The sequence below is a fragment of the Crotalus tigris genome, unplaced genomic scaffold (genome assembly GCF_016545835.1).
Source record: "Crotalus tigris isolate CLP2741 ecotype Arizona unplaced genomic scaffold, ASM1654583v1 scf7180000024345.2110221, whole genome shotgun sequence".
NCBI lineage: Eukaryota > Metazoa > Chordata > Lepidosauria > Squamata > Viperidae > Crotalus > Crotalus tigris.
This window is the reverse complement of record NW_024100514.1, coordinates 1,315,512-1,329,196: the sequence shown is the minus strand read 5'-3', so window position 1 is coordinate 1,329,196 and position 13,685 is coordinate 1,315,512. Positions and strand designations below refer to the sequence as shown.

The 13,685-nt window shown below is 42.0% G+C and overlaps 1 protein-coding gene across 1 annotated transcript in view; it reads left to right on the top strand.

Annotated features, from left to right (window-relative positions):
- The window catches only part of ERBB3 (erb-b2 receptor tyrosine kinase 3), a 109,924-nt gene that overhangs the window by 74,234 nt on the left and 22,005 nt on the right, over nt 1–13,685 (top strand). Inside the window, exons 4-15 of the mRNA XM_039326747.1 lie at nt 497–622; nt 1,457–1,522; nt 3,585–3,703; nt 4,238–4,379; nt 5,254–5,367; nt 6,853–6,973; nt 8,660–8,733; nt 9,604–9,694; nt 10,191–10,390; nt 11,938–12,070; nt 12,168–12,258; nt 12,922–13,076. Of these exons, the coding sequence (XP_039182681.1) occupies nt 497–622; nt 1,457–1,522; nt 3,585–3,703; nt 4,238–4,379; nt 5,254–5,367; nt 6,853–6,973; nt 8,660–8,733; nt 9,604–9,694; nt 10,191–10,390; nt 11,938–12,070; nt 12,168–12,258; nt 12,922–13,076 (1,432 nt within the window). The remainder of the gene's footprint in view (nt 1–496; nt 623–1,456; nt 1,523–3,584; nt 3,704–4,237; nt 4,380–5,253; nt 5,368–6,852; nt 6,974–8,659; nt 8,734–9,603; nt 9,695–10,190; nt 10,391–11,937; nt 12,071–12,167; nt 12,259–12,921; nt 13,077–13,685) is intronic.

Below are 13,685 nucleotides of genomic sequence, written 5' to 3'. Positions count from 1 at the left end.
AGAAGAGATGGAACAAATAAGGAAATATATTTATAATTCAGACTCTATTTGAGAGTTCATTCTACTCCCTTTTTGAAGTTGTATGATTATACAGATCATCATGGAGGAAATCAATGTGGTCACTAAGAGCTGACAGCAATTTGATGGCACATAATAATTGAACAGAGATGAAGATCTACACATATACATAATAATGTCTGAAAAAAGTCCTTGGATACAAATGTTAAATGCTCAGAGCTTCTGCATTAAGTCAGAAGTACCTAGAAGTTCTTTTACACTTCTAAAATTACAGGAATCAAATGTTCAAGATCCCATTTCCATTCCTTGTTCTGCCTTCCGAAACAGGCTTGATGGAGATACTCAACACAGTTTTTGCCTGTCAGTAATTTTCAACAGGAAGCCAGGAGAACAGCAGACATGAAAGGGTATCTTATATATAGGTGTAGCACAGTTCTAAGTGTACAAGAGGGAATAATTCCAGTTTTTGTTTTTTCAGAAATACTCTCTGGGGGCGTCTATATTGGAAAGAACAAACAGCTGTGTCACGTGAACACAATTGATTGGGAAGACATCATCCGGGAGCCAAAATTCCAGGCAGTGGTCCATGACAATGGGGAGAAATGTGAGTATTGGTCACTTGTTCACATCACCTCTCGCTGGCCTTTCATTTACACAGGAGACTTTAAAGACTGTGTGCTCCTTCCAGATCAATGGCTTAGCACTACCCAAACTGGTGTTTTCCAGATACGTTAGAATGGCAGTTCCCAAAATTAGATTAATGGTTACATTCCTGGTTGGGAATTTTGAGAGTTGCAGTACCAATATTGGTAAATCCTGAATCTATGACTTTTTGGTCAGCAAGGTCTGGTTCATTAGCTTAAAAGAAAGCATAGTAGATGAAGACAAACAGCAGGTTAGAGAATCAGAAATTAGACAAGAGAGAGAGTTGTTTTATTTAAGGATATAAGTATTTTTTAATTGTCTTTGGGCCAGTCACTCACTCTCAGCCCAACCCACCTCAAAGAGTTGTGGTTGTGAGGAAATTAAGAGGGGAAAGAAATATAAGATATGTTTGCCACTTTGGGTAATTTAAAAATAATAATAAATGCAGGATATAAATTAAATAATAAATAAATAAACAACTTAGGATGGCACTGAATGAATGGTAGTTATGACTGGTCCATGGAGTTCCAGCCATTCCAGCACCTGACCACGAGCTGGGTGCTTGGCAACCAATTTGCATTCACAACTGGTCACACTGCCCCGTGATCATGTTTTGAAATTTTTAAATGAAGCTTTCGCAGATTTTAAAGGGTTCAACCCAAAGTTCCAGAAGTGTAAGAACAGCCGCTTGGTATAAGGCTAGCATTCACCTTGCATGGTAACCCTGCTTTTAATCCATCAAGCTCATTAACTTTGTTGCGATGTTATATGTCTTCCTCCCCCCACTATACAGGTACTCCGTGCCATGAAAACTGCAATGGCCACTGTTGGGGACCTGGTCCTGAAGACTGTCAAAAATGTAAGCATTAAAAAATATCTGGCATAATTCAGGTATTATCTTTAATTAAAAGTTGGGAGTCAGCTTTTCCCCCCCGCTTTTTCAGGGCTTTTTTTTTTTTTTAGCAGCTGGGTAGATCTATCTCAGGGATCTTCAAACTTGGCCCTTTTATGACTTGTGGAGTTCAACTCCCATTTTGGGAGTTGAAATCCACAAGTCATAAAAGGGCCAAGTTTGAAGACCCTTGATCTATCTTTTCAACAAGGTGAACTCTCCCATGAACAAATGGCACTGAAGCCAGAAGCTTGAAATTATGATACATTGCAGCCCCATCCCCACTGGTGCCATAAACAGGAAAATTTCCGTTCAAGGCAATTCTTTATAGGCTGTGCAAAGAATTTGAAAGCTGTTTCATGAAGTGTCTTAGCATAAAGTGTTGGGACACTGCCCAGAGTCACTTTTTATGAGATTTGATTAATAAATAAATACCGTACTTTTCCATATATAAGACGCTATTTTTTCCTGCGAACACCCTCTTCAAAAATCAGGTGCGTCTTATACACAGAAAAATAATGGTAACCTCCGTAGCCCAGGGCATACCTGTGTGGGTTGCCATGCCGCCTGGTGCAGGTGTCAAGCCACTGTGGGCTTGCCACTAACAGGAAGGGGGAGGGGACAAGATCTTCTTGTCCTCCGAATATGCGGATTTGCCAGCTCAGCTGTTTGGCACTCTGCCGAACAGCTGATCGGCACGGAGAGCGTCTTATACACGGGTGCGTTTTATAGACGGAAAAATACAGTAAGTGGCATGTCCCTTCTTGAGGCAAGCATCTTAAAACTTCTGGAGGTGGAATTCAAAGCAGCCACATCATCATTGCAAAGGATGGGACTGCTTTAAGATTTCAGAAAGATATTCCATTTCTGCTAAATCATTTTCAAATGCTTTGCTCAGCTCTGGTCCCTTGTGGAATATGTATGTATGTATGTATGTATGTATGTATGTATGTATGTATGTATATACAAGCTTTGCCTCATCTGAATCATGGTTAAAGAAAAGGGAAAACAGACCAAACATCTGACAATTTCAATCCTCTTTTTATGGCTGAGCTCTTGTGATGAAGGAAGGTTGCAAGAGTTTGCAGATAGTTAAACTAGCCCAGATCAATTCCAGTCAAGTTTTTTTAATGCAAATTTTATTAGTTTTTATAGGGTTAGGAATGATGTGGGATCGGGATTGGGATTGGGATTTGGGTTCAGGTTGGGATTAGGATTGGAGCTGGGGTTAGGGTTTTTCCAAATAACATTCTCAATATTTAACAAACAGCCTAATGTCTGGGTTTATATGTTTAACAAGAAATAATAGATAATAGTTAATTATCATAAACAATATGTTAATTAATTGCTCAATAGTTTTCTTCTTACTAATATATATTCAAAGTTACATATCACATTCCTTTCTCTCTAACTCATGTTTCTAGCAATTCCAGTTAAGTTTTAAATTAGAATCAGACATTGTCTGAACATGTTATTAAAAGTAGCTTCTAGGTCTGGGACTTCCCAACCAACACGGGCAGTTGCAATGCTACTTGGGGATTGTGGGAGTTGTAGTCAAGTGTTGATTGCATTAGAAAGTTGATTTTTCAACAGTGAAGTTGCCCATGTGCAGATAGAAACAAAACCCATTCTGCTTTTTCAGAATGGTTTATTGTGTAGAAAACTGTGTTATTTTTTTCCTTTAAATTATCTGTGTTTCCCGTTTGTGGAAAACTAGTGCAAAATCATCCTTAAAAAAAAAAAAAAGCTGCAAATACAGCAAAGCTATCTTCCCATTCCCATTCATGGCAGTTCAGTGTCATTTAAACCCTGGGATTAGAGTTTGCTAGAGTTCAGTTTAAGCATCATATCGGTTATATCATCCCAAAGGCTTGCATTTTCATTATTATTTAGAAAGGTTCTGTGTTAAAGGATCAATATTAAATGTGTTCATGTAGATGGCCCAAATCCTTAGATTGGAGACAATGAGTGACCTTTAGTGGGCTACCAAGACACTGACCAGCATTTTTTTTTTCTATCTCTACCTTAGTGACAAAAACCATCTGTGCTGCTCAGTGCAATGAACGCTGCTTTGGCCCCAACCCCAATGAATGCTGTCACGATGAGTGTGCAGGAGGTTGCACTGGGCCGCTCAAGACAAAGTGCTTTGTACGTAACCAGGACCAGTTTCCGGGTTTTGACCTTCACAATTGCCATTACCTCATCTAACAACTCTGCCTATTTTTCTGCATTTGGCCTAGTTTCCTCATTTCTACCCTGTTGCTAATACTTCCAAAACGTCATACTGTCTCATTCCTACTACTTTCTTTTGACTTCTGGAGCTTCATTGCCAGGATCTGCCAGCCTCCTTGCTAAATCTTTGCATTTGTATCTTTGCTAGTTCTTGAATGCTAAAGTCTTTTGTTTTCATCCCAAAACCAGTGTGTCCTGCCTTTCTGCCCCTCCTGTGTTCCTTCCCACATTTTCTCTCCCTGGTTTCCCTTGATCTACAATCTTTTGTGAGGTTCCAGGGAGAATTTGAAGCACTTGTTATGCAATATCCACCCCAAATCTTGTCTCGTTTTAATTTGTTCAGGTTCTGTTGTGTGCTATCAGGAAGGGTGGGGGAGAAAGGTCTCTCAGCCTAGATGATGGGGGAAAAATCTAATTCATCATCTGATTACTTTCTTTCCTCCATCCCAGGCCTGCCGTCACTTCAATGACAGTGGAGCCTGTGAAACCCTCTGTCCTCAGCCAATGATCTACAACAGACTCACTTTTCAGCTGGAAACCAATCCTGATGCTAAATACCAATATGGTGGTGTGTGTGTTAAAAATTGTCCACGTAAGTCCTAGGTCATGAATACGGTGATGTACTCACATGAAACAGAAATAGATGAATCCCTTAGGACTTTTCCTTTTTATGTTTCCTTTCCCAAGATGTAATTGTGAGAGGGACCTTGGAGTCCTAGTGGATGATCACTTAAACATGAGTTATAAGTGTGCGGCGGCAGCCAAAAAAGCTAATAAAATCCTTGGTTGTATAAACAGAGGCATAGAATCAAAATCACGTGAAGTATTAGTACCGCTTTAAAAAGCCTTAGTAAGGCCACATCTGGAATACTGCATCCAGCTTTGGTCACCACAGTACAAAAAAGATGTTGAGACTTTGGAAAAAGCGCAAAGAAGAACAACTAAGATGATTAAAGGCCTGGAGACTAAATCATATGAAAAACAGTTCAGGATTTGAGAATGGCAAGTCTAGAGAAAAGAAGGAGTAGGGGGCACATGATAGCAGTATTCCAGTATTTGAGAGGCTGTCACAAGGAGGAGGGGGTCAATTTATTTTCCAAAGCACCAGAAAGCAAGACAAGAAACAATGGATGGAAACTTATCAAGGAAAGAAGCAGTTAAGGAGAAACTTCCTAACAGTGAGGACAATTAGCCAGTGAATAGCTTGCCTTCAGATGTTGTGGGTGCTTCATCACTTGAGGTTTTTAAGAAGAGACTGGACATCCACTTGTCTGGAATGTCATAGGGACTCTTGCTTGAGCTGGACTAGAAGACCTCTATGGTCTCTTCCAGCTCTATTCTGATTGATTGATTGATTGATTGATTTTCTATCTCCCAGCCTTTCTTTGATTCATAGTATCTTATTCTCCAACTACAAAATTCTTACAGCTTTATTTTTCCCACCCTTTATTTTTACCTCCTCACAGATAATTTTGTGGTGGATCGGACCTCCTGTGTCAGAACCTGTCCCAATGATAAAATGGAAGTTGAAAAAAATGGCCAGAAGATCTGTCAGCTTTGTGAGGGACTCTGCCCAAAAGGTATGAATTGGAAGCACTTCTGACTCTCAGACTTTATATGGGATTAGGGCAGTGTTTTTCAACCTTGACAATTTTAAGGCATGTGGACTTCAACTCCCAGAATTCCACAGCCAGCAATGCTGGCTGTGGAATTCTGGGAGTTGAAGTCCACATGCCTTAAAATTGTCAAGGTTGAGAAACACTGGATTAGGGGTTACAGACTTGGAAGTCCCATGCAAGTGGTTTATTAATCTTAATAATGCTAATGCACAATTTTTTAAAATTTAACCATTAATAATTCAATTCCCTTTGAAAGATTTTCCAAAACTAACACCAAATCATCTGCAAAAACTCTTAACTTTTAAGTCCTTCTAAAAGTCTTTATGCCCACAATCCTCAAATGAAACTTAAATTTGTCAGTAACTAAAACATCAAAGGCACTTGTTTATTTTTTAAAAAATCATCCCAGCATCTATTACTTTAAAATTGAGCAGGCTTCTTCATGCTTCTTATTGGCCTAGGCAAAACCAGTTTCTAAATTACTAATTGGCCTCAGATGTAATCTTCCAGTTGGTGTAACTTTAATTTTTAATTCTCCCAACTCAAATTATTTCCTGGATGCAGAAGTAAAAAGAAAAACCACAATCACATTGAACCCCAGAGTGAAGTTTGAAAAACTGAATTTGTATATATATATGTTTTATAGATTTTGCATCATCTATTCTGTATGGGGTGGAGGGGTGGAGCTGTTAAAAATTATCTCAATATATTATCAACTTTTGCATGTTAGCCTGAGCATCTACCAATGAATGAAAATATGAATCATATTATCTCTGGGAGAACACTATTTTTTATTCTCTTGTACTAAATTAAGGGAAAGGCTGGAGGGGGGGAGGCCAATGAAACTTATCTACAATGGCTAACCTAACACTGATTTTACCAGGATCACTGACTCTATCATATATCAGCTATCCCATTCAGTTACTCCAGATGTCCTTGGCGTACATGGCTTGTGCATGACAAATTAGCTGTATGTTATTTTAGAAAAACCTAAGTGGTTTTACTGGGAATGTATTAGACTGCTGCTTATGATGTTTTTAAAGAAACCAGTGCAAAAACAGACACTCTGGGACTTTATACCTTTGTCCTTGGAAATATGCATGCCGATGATTACAAAGGGTAAATGTATGACTCTAACTTGGGGCAGAACCCAGTCCCCCTAAACCACGGGTAGGCAACCTTGGCTCTTTTATGACTTGTGGACTTCAACTCCCAGAATTCCTGAGCCAGCTATGCTGAGGGGAAAGGGAGAGGTTTCCAAGCTGAGCCAAGCTGCCTCAGGAATTCTGGGAGTTGAAGTCCACGAGTCATAAAAGAGCCAAGGTTGCCTACCTCTGCCCTAAACCTTCCCTTTTCCATTAACTTCCTGGGAATATATGAAGTAGGAGGCTAAATTGGAGTCATTTACCGACTGACTATTGAGCTCATACTTTCTCTTCTCTACAGCCTGTGAAGGGACTGGTATTGGAAGTAAATATCAGACAGTGGATTCCAGCAACATTGACCGATTTATAAACTGCACCAAAATCTTGGGCAATTTGGATTTTCTTATCACTGGTCTAGAAGGGTAAGTACGTGTCTCTCTGTGTTATTTCAAATTATATCCTGACTTTCTGCCACCTAAGTATGCAAAGATGGTGTCTCATTCTAAAACATAGCTATATTTATTGAATGGTCAATCTTAGCTTGGGTTGTTCTGTCATATCTCCAGAAAATTGGAATGGAAATAGATATAGCACCTCTTTTATCCTTCCTTCTTTGCCCTCCAGTTGCCACCATTTTTATTGGAATTTGGTCATTTCCTGGTAACAAGCATGTGGCTATCCTTGAATTTATAGAATACAGAATAACAATTGGAAGAGATCTTGTAGGTCTTCTAGTCCAACCCCCTGCTCAAGCAGGAAAACCCTATAGTGGCCTATACCAGGGGTAGGCAACCTTGGCTCTTTTATGACTCGTGGACTTCAACTCCCAGAATTCCTGAGCCAGCTTGAGAAAAATGGCTGTCCAATCTCTTCTTAAAAGCCTCCAATGATGGAGCATTCACAGCTTCTGGAGGCAAGCTATTCCACTGATTAATTGTTCTCACTGTCAGGAAATTTCTCCTCAGTTGTAAGTTGGATCTCTCCTTAGTTAGTTTCCATCCAGTACTTGTCCTGCCCTCAAGTGCTTTGGAGAATAGGTTGTCCCTCAGCCCACGAATCCTTTTTGTTGCTTCTTTGCACTCTTGTGGATACTAACTTATAGATACTAACATATGCTAACTAATATATACCATGTTTCCCCCAAATTAAGACCCAGTCTTATTTTTTTTGCCTCCAAAAGAGGCACTAGGTCTTAATTTCAGAGAATGTCTTATTTTAGGACCCCCACAGCCAGGCCTCCCACACCCCGACACCTGTCACACTACTGCTTGATTTCTTCTGCGGCCGCTTGCTGCTACTCATGGCAGGAGGCTGCATGGCACTTTGCGCCGTTTCTGCTGTTCACGGCAAGAAGCTGCACGGCGCTTGGGGCCGTTTCTGCTGCTCACAACAGGACACCGTGTGGCTCTTCAGGCCGTTCCTGCCAGCATGGTGCTTTGGAGCAGCAGAAACTGCCCGAAGAGCTGTGCAGCGTTCTGCTGCGACCAGCAGAAACAGAGCAAAGCATCATGCAGCTTCTTCCGCGACCAGCAGAAATGGCTCAAAGCACCATGTGGTGTCCTGCCGTGAGGAGCAGAAACGGTGCAAAGCACCATGCAGCATCCTGTGAGCAGCAGCAACAGCCCGAAGCGCTATGCAATCTCCTGCCGTGAGCGGCGGCACTGGCATGATGAGCCACGCAGCTTGACAAGTGTCGGGGCGTGGGAAGCCCGGATGCGGCGGTCCTACTGGTAAGGTAAGCAGGTGCAGGGCATGTGAGTCAGTTTAACTCCCCCTCCCCCTGCCCTAGTTTGATTTTTAGGCATGCCCCTCACCTCAAAACTAGGGCTTATTTTTGGAGCAGGGCTTATATTAGGCCCACCCCCAAAAATCAAGCTACGGTTTACTTTTTGGCTGGGTCTTACTTTCGGGGAAACACGGTACTAACTTATGGATGTTATATTCATAGTCATGTAAATAATCACATACTTGGAATTATGGAAATAAATCAAGTTGGAATAAGATACCCTGTAATATGTATTCCTGTAATGAAATTCTTGAAGAAAACAGCTATCAGATTCCTTCTCAAGGTGTTCCATTGGTTCTGATCAGCTCCATTCTTCCCACAGAGACCCTTGGCACAACATAAACGCACTGGATCCAGAAAAACTCAATGTCTTCAGGACAGTGCGAGAGATCACTGGTGAGTTGGGTGCAGGGAACTTTAGAGAAATATGGAATATGTAGCATGTTGGGTGTAGTGCAGGTGTTAAGGACAGTGCTCTTTGATATTTCATCCGTTTTCTGGTGTCCTCTTCCTGGCATGAAGCAAGCTTGAAGAAAAACTAGAAATAAGAGAAAGTTATTTGGAAGAGTATTTGGAACTCTGAAGAAGATTATACTTTGGGGTTTGGGAGAAGAAAAGCCCAAATGTCCTAGTTGCTTTTGTGAGTTTTGAGCATTATGTTGGCAGAAAAAATGGAATACAAATAAAGTAAAATTCAAATAAAATAAAATGAGATTTTGGAACAGACTATGCATGATGTAATAAATCAGCCTCAGACCCATGCAGGCCACAGTGTACCACATGAAAAGTACAGTTTTGCTATTTGAAAGGAAAACTTGCATAATAAAGACTATTTGGGGAGGTGGTGACCTATTAGTCTCGCTACCTAGTCCTTCTGGGAGCTTTCTGGAGAATACCAGAACGTTAGGCAAGGCATTCTGGGAGTTAGACAAATAATAAAATTCACCAAGCAGGGAATTGAATTTTGGAGGTGGCATAGTGGTAGCCCCCAAAGTTTGATTCTTAATATCACTAATCAACGTACGCGACGTAATTATTTCATCTTACTTTTGGGGATTTTCTGGACAAAGAAACAGAATGAAAGAAGCATTGATAGGACTGTAAATAGCAAAGGACAATGCTGCCCCCTTGCAAAATTCTGTTAGTAGGCAGGTCAGTTGCATAGTAAAAAGTCTTATTTGCAGGCACCTGGAGAGGGGAATGCCTGGCAATGATGGAATAAGATATATAAGGGATTCAAAAGTTAACAACTTGTTGTTGCTGTAGGTTACTTGAATATCCAGTCATGGCCCAAGCACATGCAGAATTTCAGCATCTTCTCCAACTTGGTCACCATTGGTGGGCGCAGCCTATATAAGTAAGCATTTTTTCCCTTGATCGGCATATTTTACCTTTGCGTTTGAGTTGTAGGAAACTTTAAAGATAGCGATCCCTCCAATTTGCCTTTTCTGCTGAAGAGAAGTTGGCAAGTTTGAAAAGCCCCTACAATAAAGGCTTTGCCATAGTGGGTTCCAGTAAAGCAGGGGTGGAGAACTATGGCCCTTTTATGACTTGTTGACTTCAACTCCCAGAACTGGAGATTTCCTGAGAATGCTGCCTCAGGAAGTCTGGGAGTTGAAGTCCACAAGTCATAAAAGGACCATGGTTCCCCACTCTTCAGTAAAGGGTTTGCAATCTAGCACCTTCATGCATGTGGAGACTCCTCTGTAGGTGATCCAAGATGGGTTTGAAGACACGTATTTGGATTCTGCTCTGCCAGTTTTCCACACTCATTGTGCTTCCAGTACTTATGAACTTAACGGAGTTGCTTCCATTCCTCTTCTGAGACCGAGTCTGCTGTGTATTTTTCTTAGCCGTGGATTTTCTTTGCTGATCATGAAGAACATGAACATCACCTCCTTAGACTTCCGCTCCCTTCGGGAGATCAGTGCTGGCCAGGTCTACATCACTGAGAATCGACAACTTTGCTATTATCACACCATCAACTGGACACGTCTCTCTCGCCGACGGGCAGATCTTAACATCAGGAGTAACAAATCTCCCAAGAAATGCAGTAAGTGAGAATAATAGGAAAGAGAGCGAGGCTGTGGAGGAATCCCATTAATGAACAGAATCAAACAGCAGCAGTTGTTTCTTCTAGCAGTAATACAGGATGCGGCTAACTGCTGGACTGGGAATTATATGAGCAAACACACATGTGCATTACATAAAGCTACTCAGCCCAACCTGCTGCCTTCCAAATATGTTAATTTATAATTCCCAGAATTTGGAAACAGCATGAAATACATCTATCCCTTAGGAATGAACCGGTCACTTTTCCTCTCCAGGACTAACCTTACAAGGACATCCCGGAGTGCTCTCCTCTTCACCTTCCTAGGAAGGGAGCACTCTCATAGGAAGGAGTGTTTCATTTACTCACACACACAGCCTGTTGTGGAATGTGGATCTTGTAAGCCCCCTTTGCTTTCTACTGGGTTTTCCAGATGGGTGTGGCTAGAAAAGACAAGATACAGAACCCTAGTCAACAATGAGGAAATAATTGGGGACTTACAAACAAATCACTTTCAACCACTGAGGCATATCAGATTCTTTGGAATATACAGAGATCTAGTTGATTTACAGTAGCAAAACTTTTCTGGTTACAAGGTACATTCATTCTCATTCATATTCTCATTCCCTCCCTCCCTCTCTCTCTCTCTCTCTCTCTCTCTCTCTCTCTCTCTCTCTCTCTCTCTCTCACACACACACACACACACACACACACACACACACACACACTCATTCACACTTACCAGCCAGGCACTAGCTAGAGGGATGGAAGCTGCTAAGTCTGGATGCAGAAATGACTTCAGGACTGGGCAGTTTCAGAACCTCTTTTTACCTTGTTTTGTTGGTTAGCTAGGATTGGGGTTTTCCTCATGTGCTCAGGCCCAGCTTTCTTGTCTGCTTCAGGTAACACTTTTTTTCCTTTGTTTCCTCAATAAGTTTCCTTCTTATCTTCTTATCTCCCAAATGGATCTTTTAGTCAAGATTCCTGGCTCTTTGTCCTCTCCTGCTTACGTGCCTGGTTCATTATGGCAATTTCAGCCTGGCCTCAGAAGGGAAAGTGATTTGATCAGGCTCACTTCGACACGTACATTTTCCACTTGCATTGTGCTTCTGCTTCTCAGTGTCTTTATAAAATGAATGATGTGGGTCTGCTTTCGACATGCGATTGTTTGCTGGTGGAGAGACTAGTCACAGGTCTTTCATACACACCTTTCCTATCCCATTGTAGTGAACAGAACTGCAACCCTATAATATCCATACTCAGAAAATGCTCATTCTCTTTTGCCCTCAGCTATCTTGGCCAAATGCTGCTCACAAATCTTCCACTAACATCTCGACAATATGGCCAACGAGCATGCTTCTTCCTTGCAGTAATAGCGGTGTTGTCTGGGGACAGCAAGAACTATTTATCAAATAGAGCGTTCGGTGTTTCCCAAGGGTTCTGATTAAAATATATAATCTGAGATGATTGGATTTGATCTGTTTTCCTTCAGACAGCTCAAGAGGAACAAAAGGGGCTTTGACAGATCCGTTCTTTTTTTTTTCTGTCAGTGCAAGAGGGAAAGGTCTGCGATCCTCTTTGCTCCAGTGATGGGTGTTGGGGGCCTGGCCCAGACCAGTGTGTCTCTTGCCAGAACTACAGCCGTGAAGGGGTCTGCACCGTCTCCTGCAACTTCTACGAGGGGTAAGAACAATAGCCCAGGGCACCTGCTTCCCTCCTCCCTGGTTCCATCTCAGACCCCTGTTTCTAACACTTCCTTCCTTCCCTTGGCTGCATGCAGGGAGAACCGAGAGTTTGCTCAAGGGAATGTTTGCTTGCTGTGCCATCCAGAATGCCAGAGGATCGAGGGAGGCCTCACCTGTAATGGACAAGTATGATAGAACACATTTCTAAGGAGGGAGGGATTGCATTTAAATTACTTCTTCATTTAAACTCACTGCATTTTCAGAGGCAAGAGGCAGTTTAAAACCTCTAAAATAATTTCCAGGCATTGTCCTGGGGCAAAACAGCTGCTCCTATTTCCTATCCTATAACCGCTTTTCTAGATGCAGCCTTTCCTGAGGGCTAGGGAGGAAGAGCTGAGATGTTCCTCTCTTTGTCTCTAGAGATGTTCCTCTAGCTGAGTGGTTCTCAACCTGTGGGTCGGGACCCCATTTGGGGTCGAATGACCATTTCACGGGGGTCGCCAAACAAGGCTGTCTGCCATTTTTCCCCCTTTTCTTTGGCCACGCCCCTGGCACCCGGTGATGTATAAGTGGTTGGGGGTCACCACAACATGGGGAACTGTATTATGGGGTCGCGGCATTAGAAAGGTTGAGAACCACTGCTCTAGCTTTTGGAGGGCAGTGAAGACCCTGTTCCTTGGAAGACTGATAACCTTAACTTCTGAATTGTCCCTCTCGATATTCCGGAAATTTGATTGATAACCTTAACTTTTGAACTGTCTCTATCCTGAGCACTGCCTACTTGCTTTGACTCAAGGCTCTGGGATCATCCCCTTCCCATATAAAATGGTGTCCTGTTTTCCTCTTCAGGGGGCTGATGAGTGTGTGACCTGTGCAAACTATAAGGATGGGCCCCATTGTGTTGAAAGCTGCCCATCAGGAATCCTTGGGGCGAAGGGACTAATCTTCAAGTATCCTGATGCCAAAAAGGAGTGCTGGCTGTGCCATGAGAATTGCACAGAGGGGTAAGGGCTAAAAAAAAAAACAGCACCCAGATTGTTGCAATCATGTCATCTCCAGCAATATCTCTCACTGAATTCCGTCTCCCATGCTGGCTGGGGAATTCTGGGAGTTGAAGTCCTCACATCTTCAAGCTGCCAAGGTTGAGAAACACTTATTATATCACACTTCTGGTTGGTAATCTTAGTTACAGCCTTTTATTGATTTTAATTGCTGGTACTCTAACAACCACCCACCCCGCCCCAGAGGTGCACAAGTGCTATCTGGGCAGGCTATCATATTTGCACAAAAAAATCCAGGAGAAGCCACATACATATCTTATCAAAGTGCCTGGAAAAATCCAACTTTTTCAGGGGTCTTTCAAGAAGAGGGCACACTCAAGAGATGTGAAGAGTTCTGCTCCCAGATCTGAGCCCAGGGCTTAGTGATTTCAGTCCAAAGTGTGAAATTAAGATATTTTAAGTAGCACTAAGAACATGATTTCAGATAGTTACTTGGCTAAAATTCTTGCTGGCACTGTTATGACTGAAGCCACAAGTATTGTACTGTTCAAATGTCAGGAACACAGCCAGGTGAGGAAGGCAATGGAAAACTGCATTGGCGTTAATATAGGC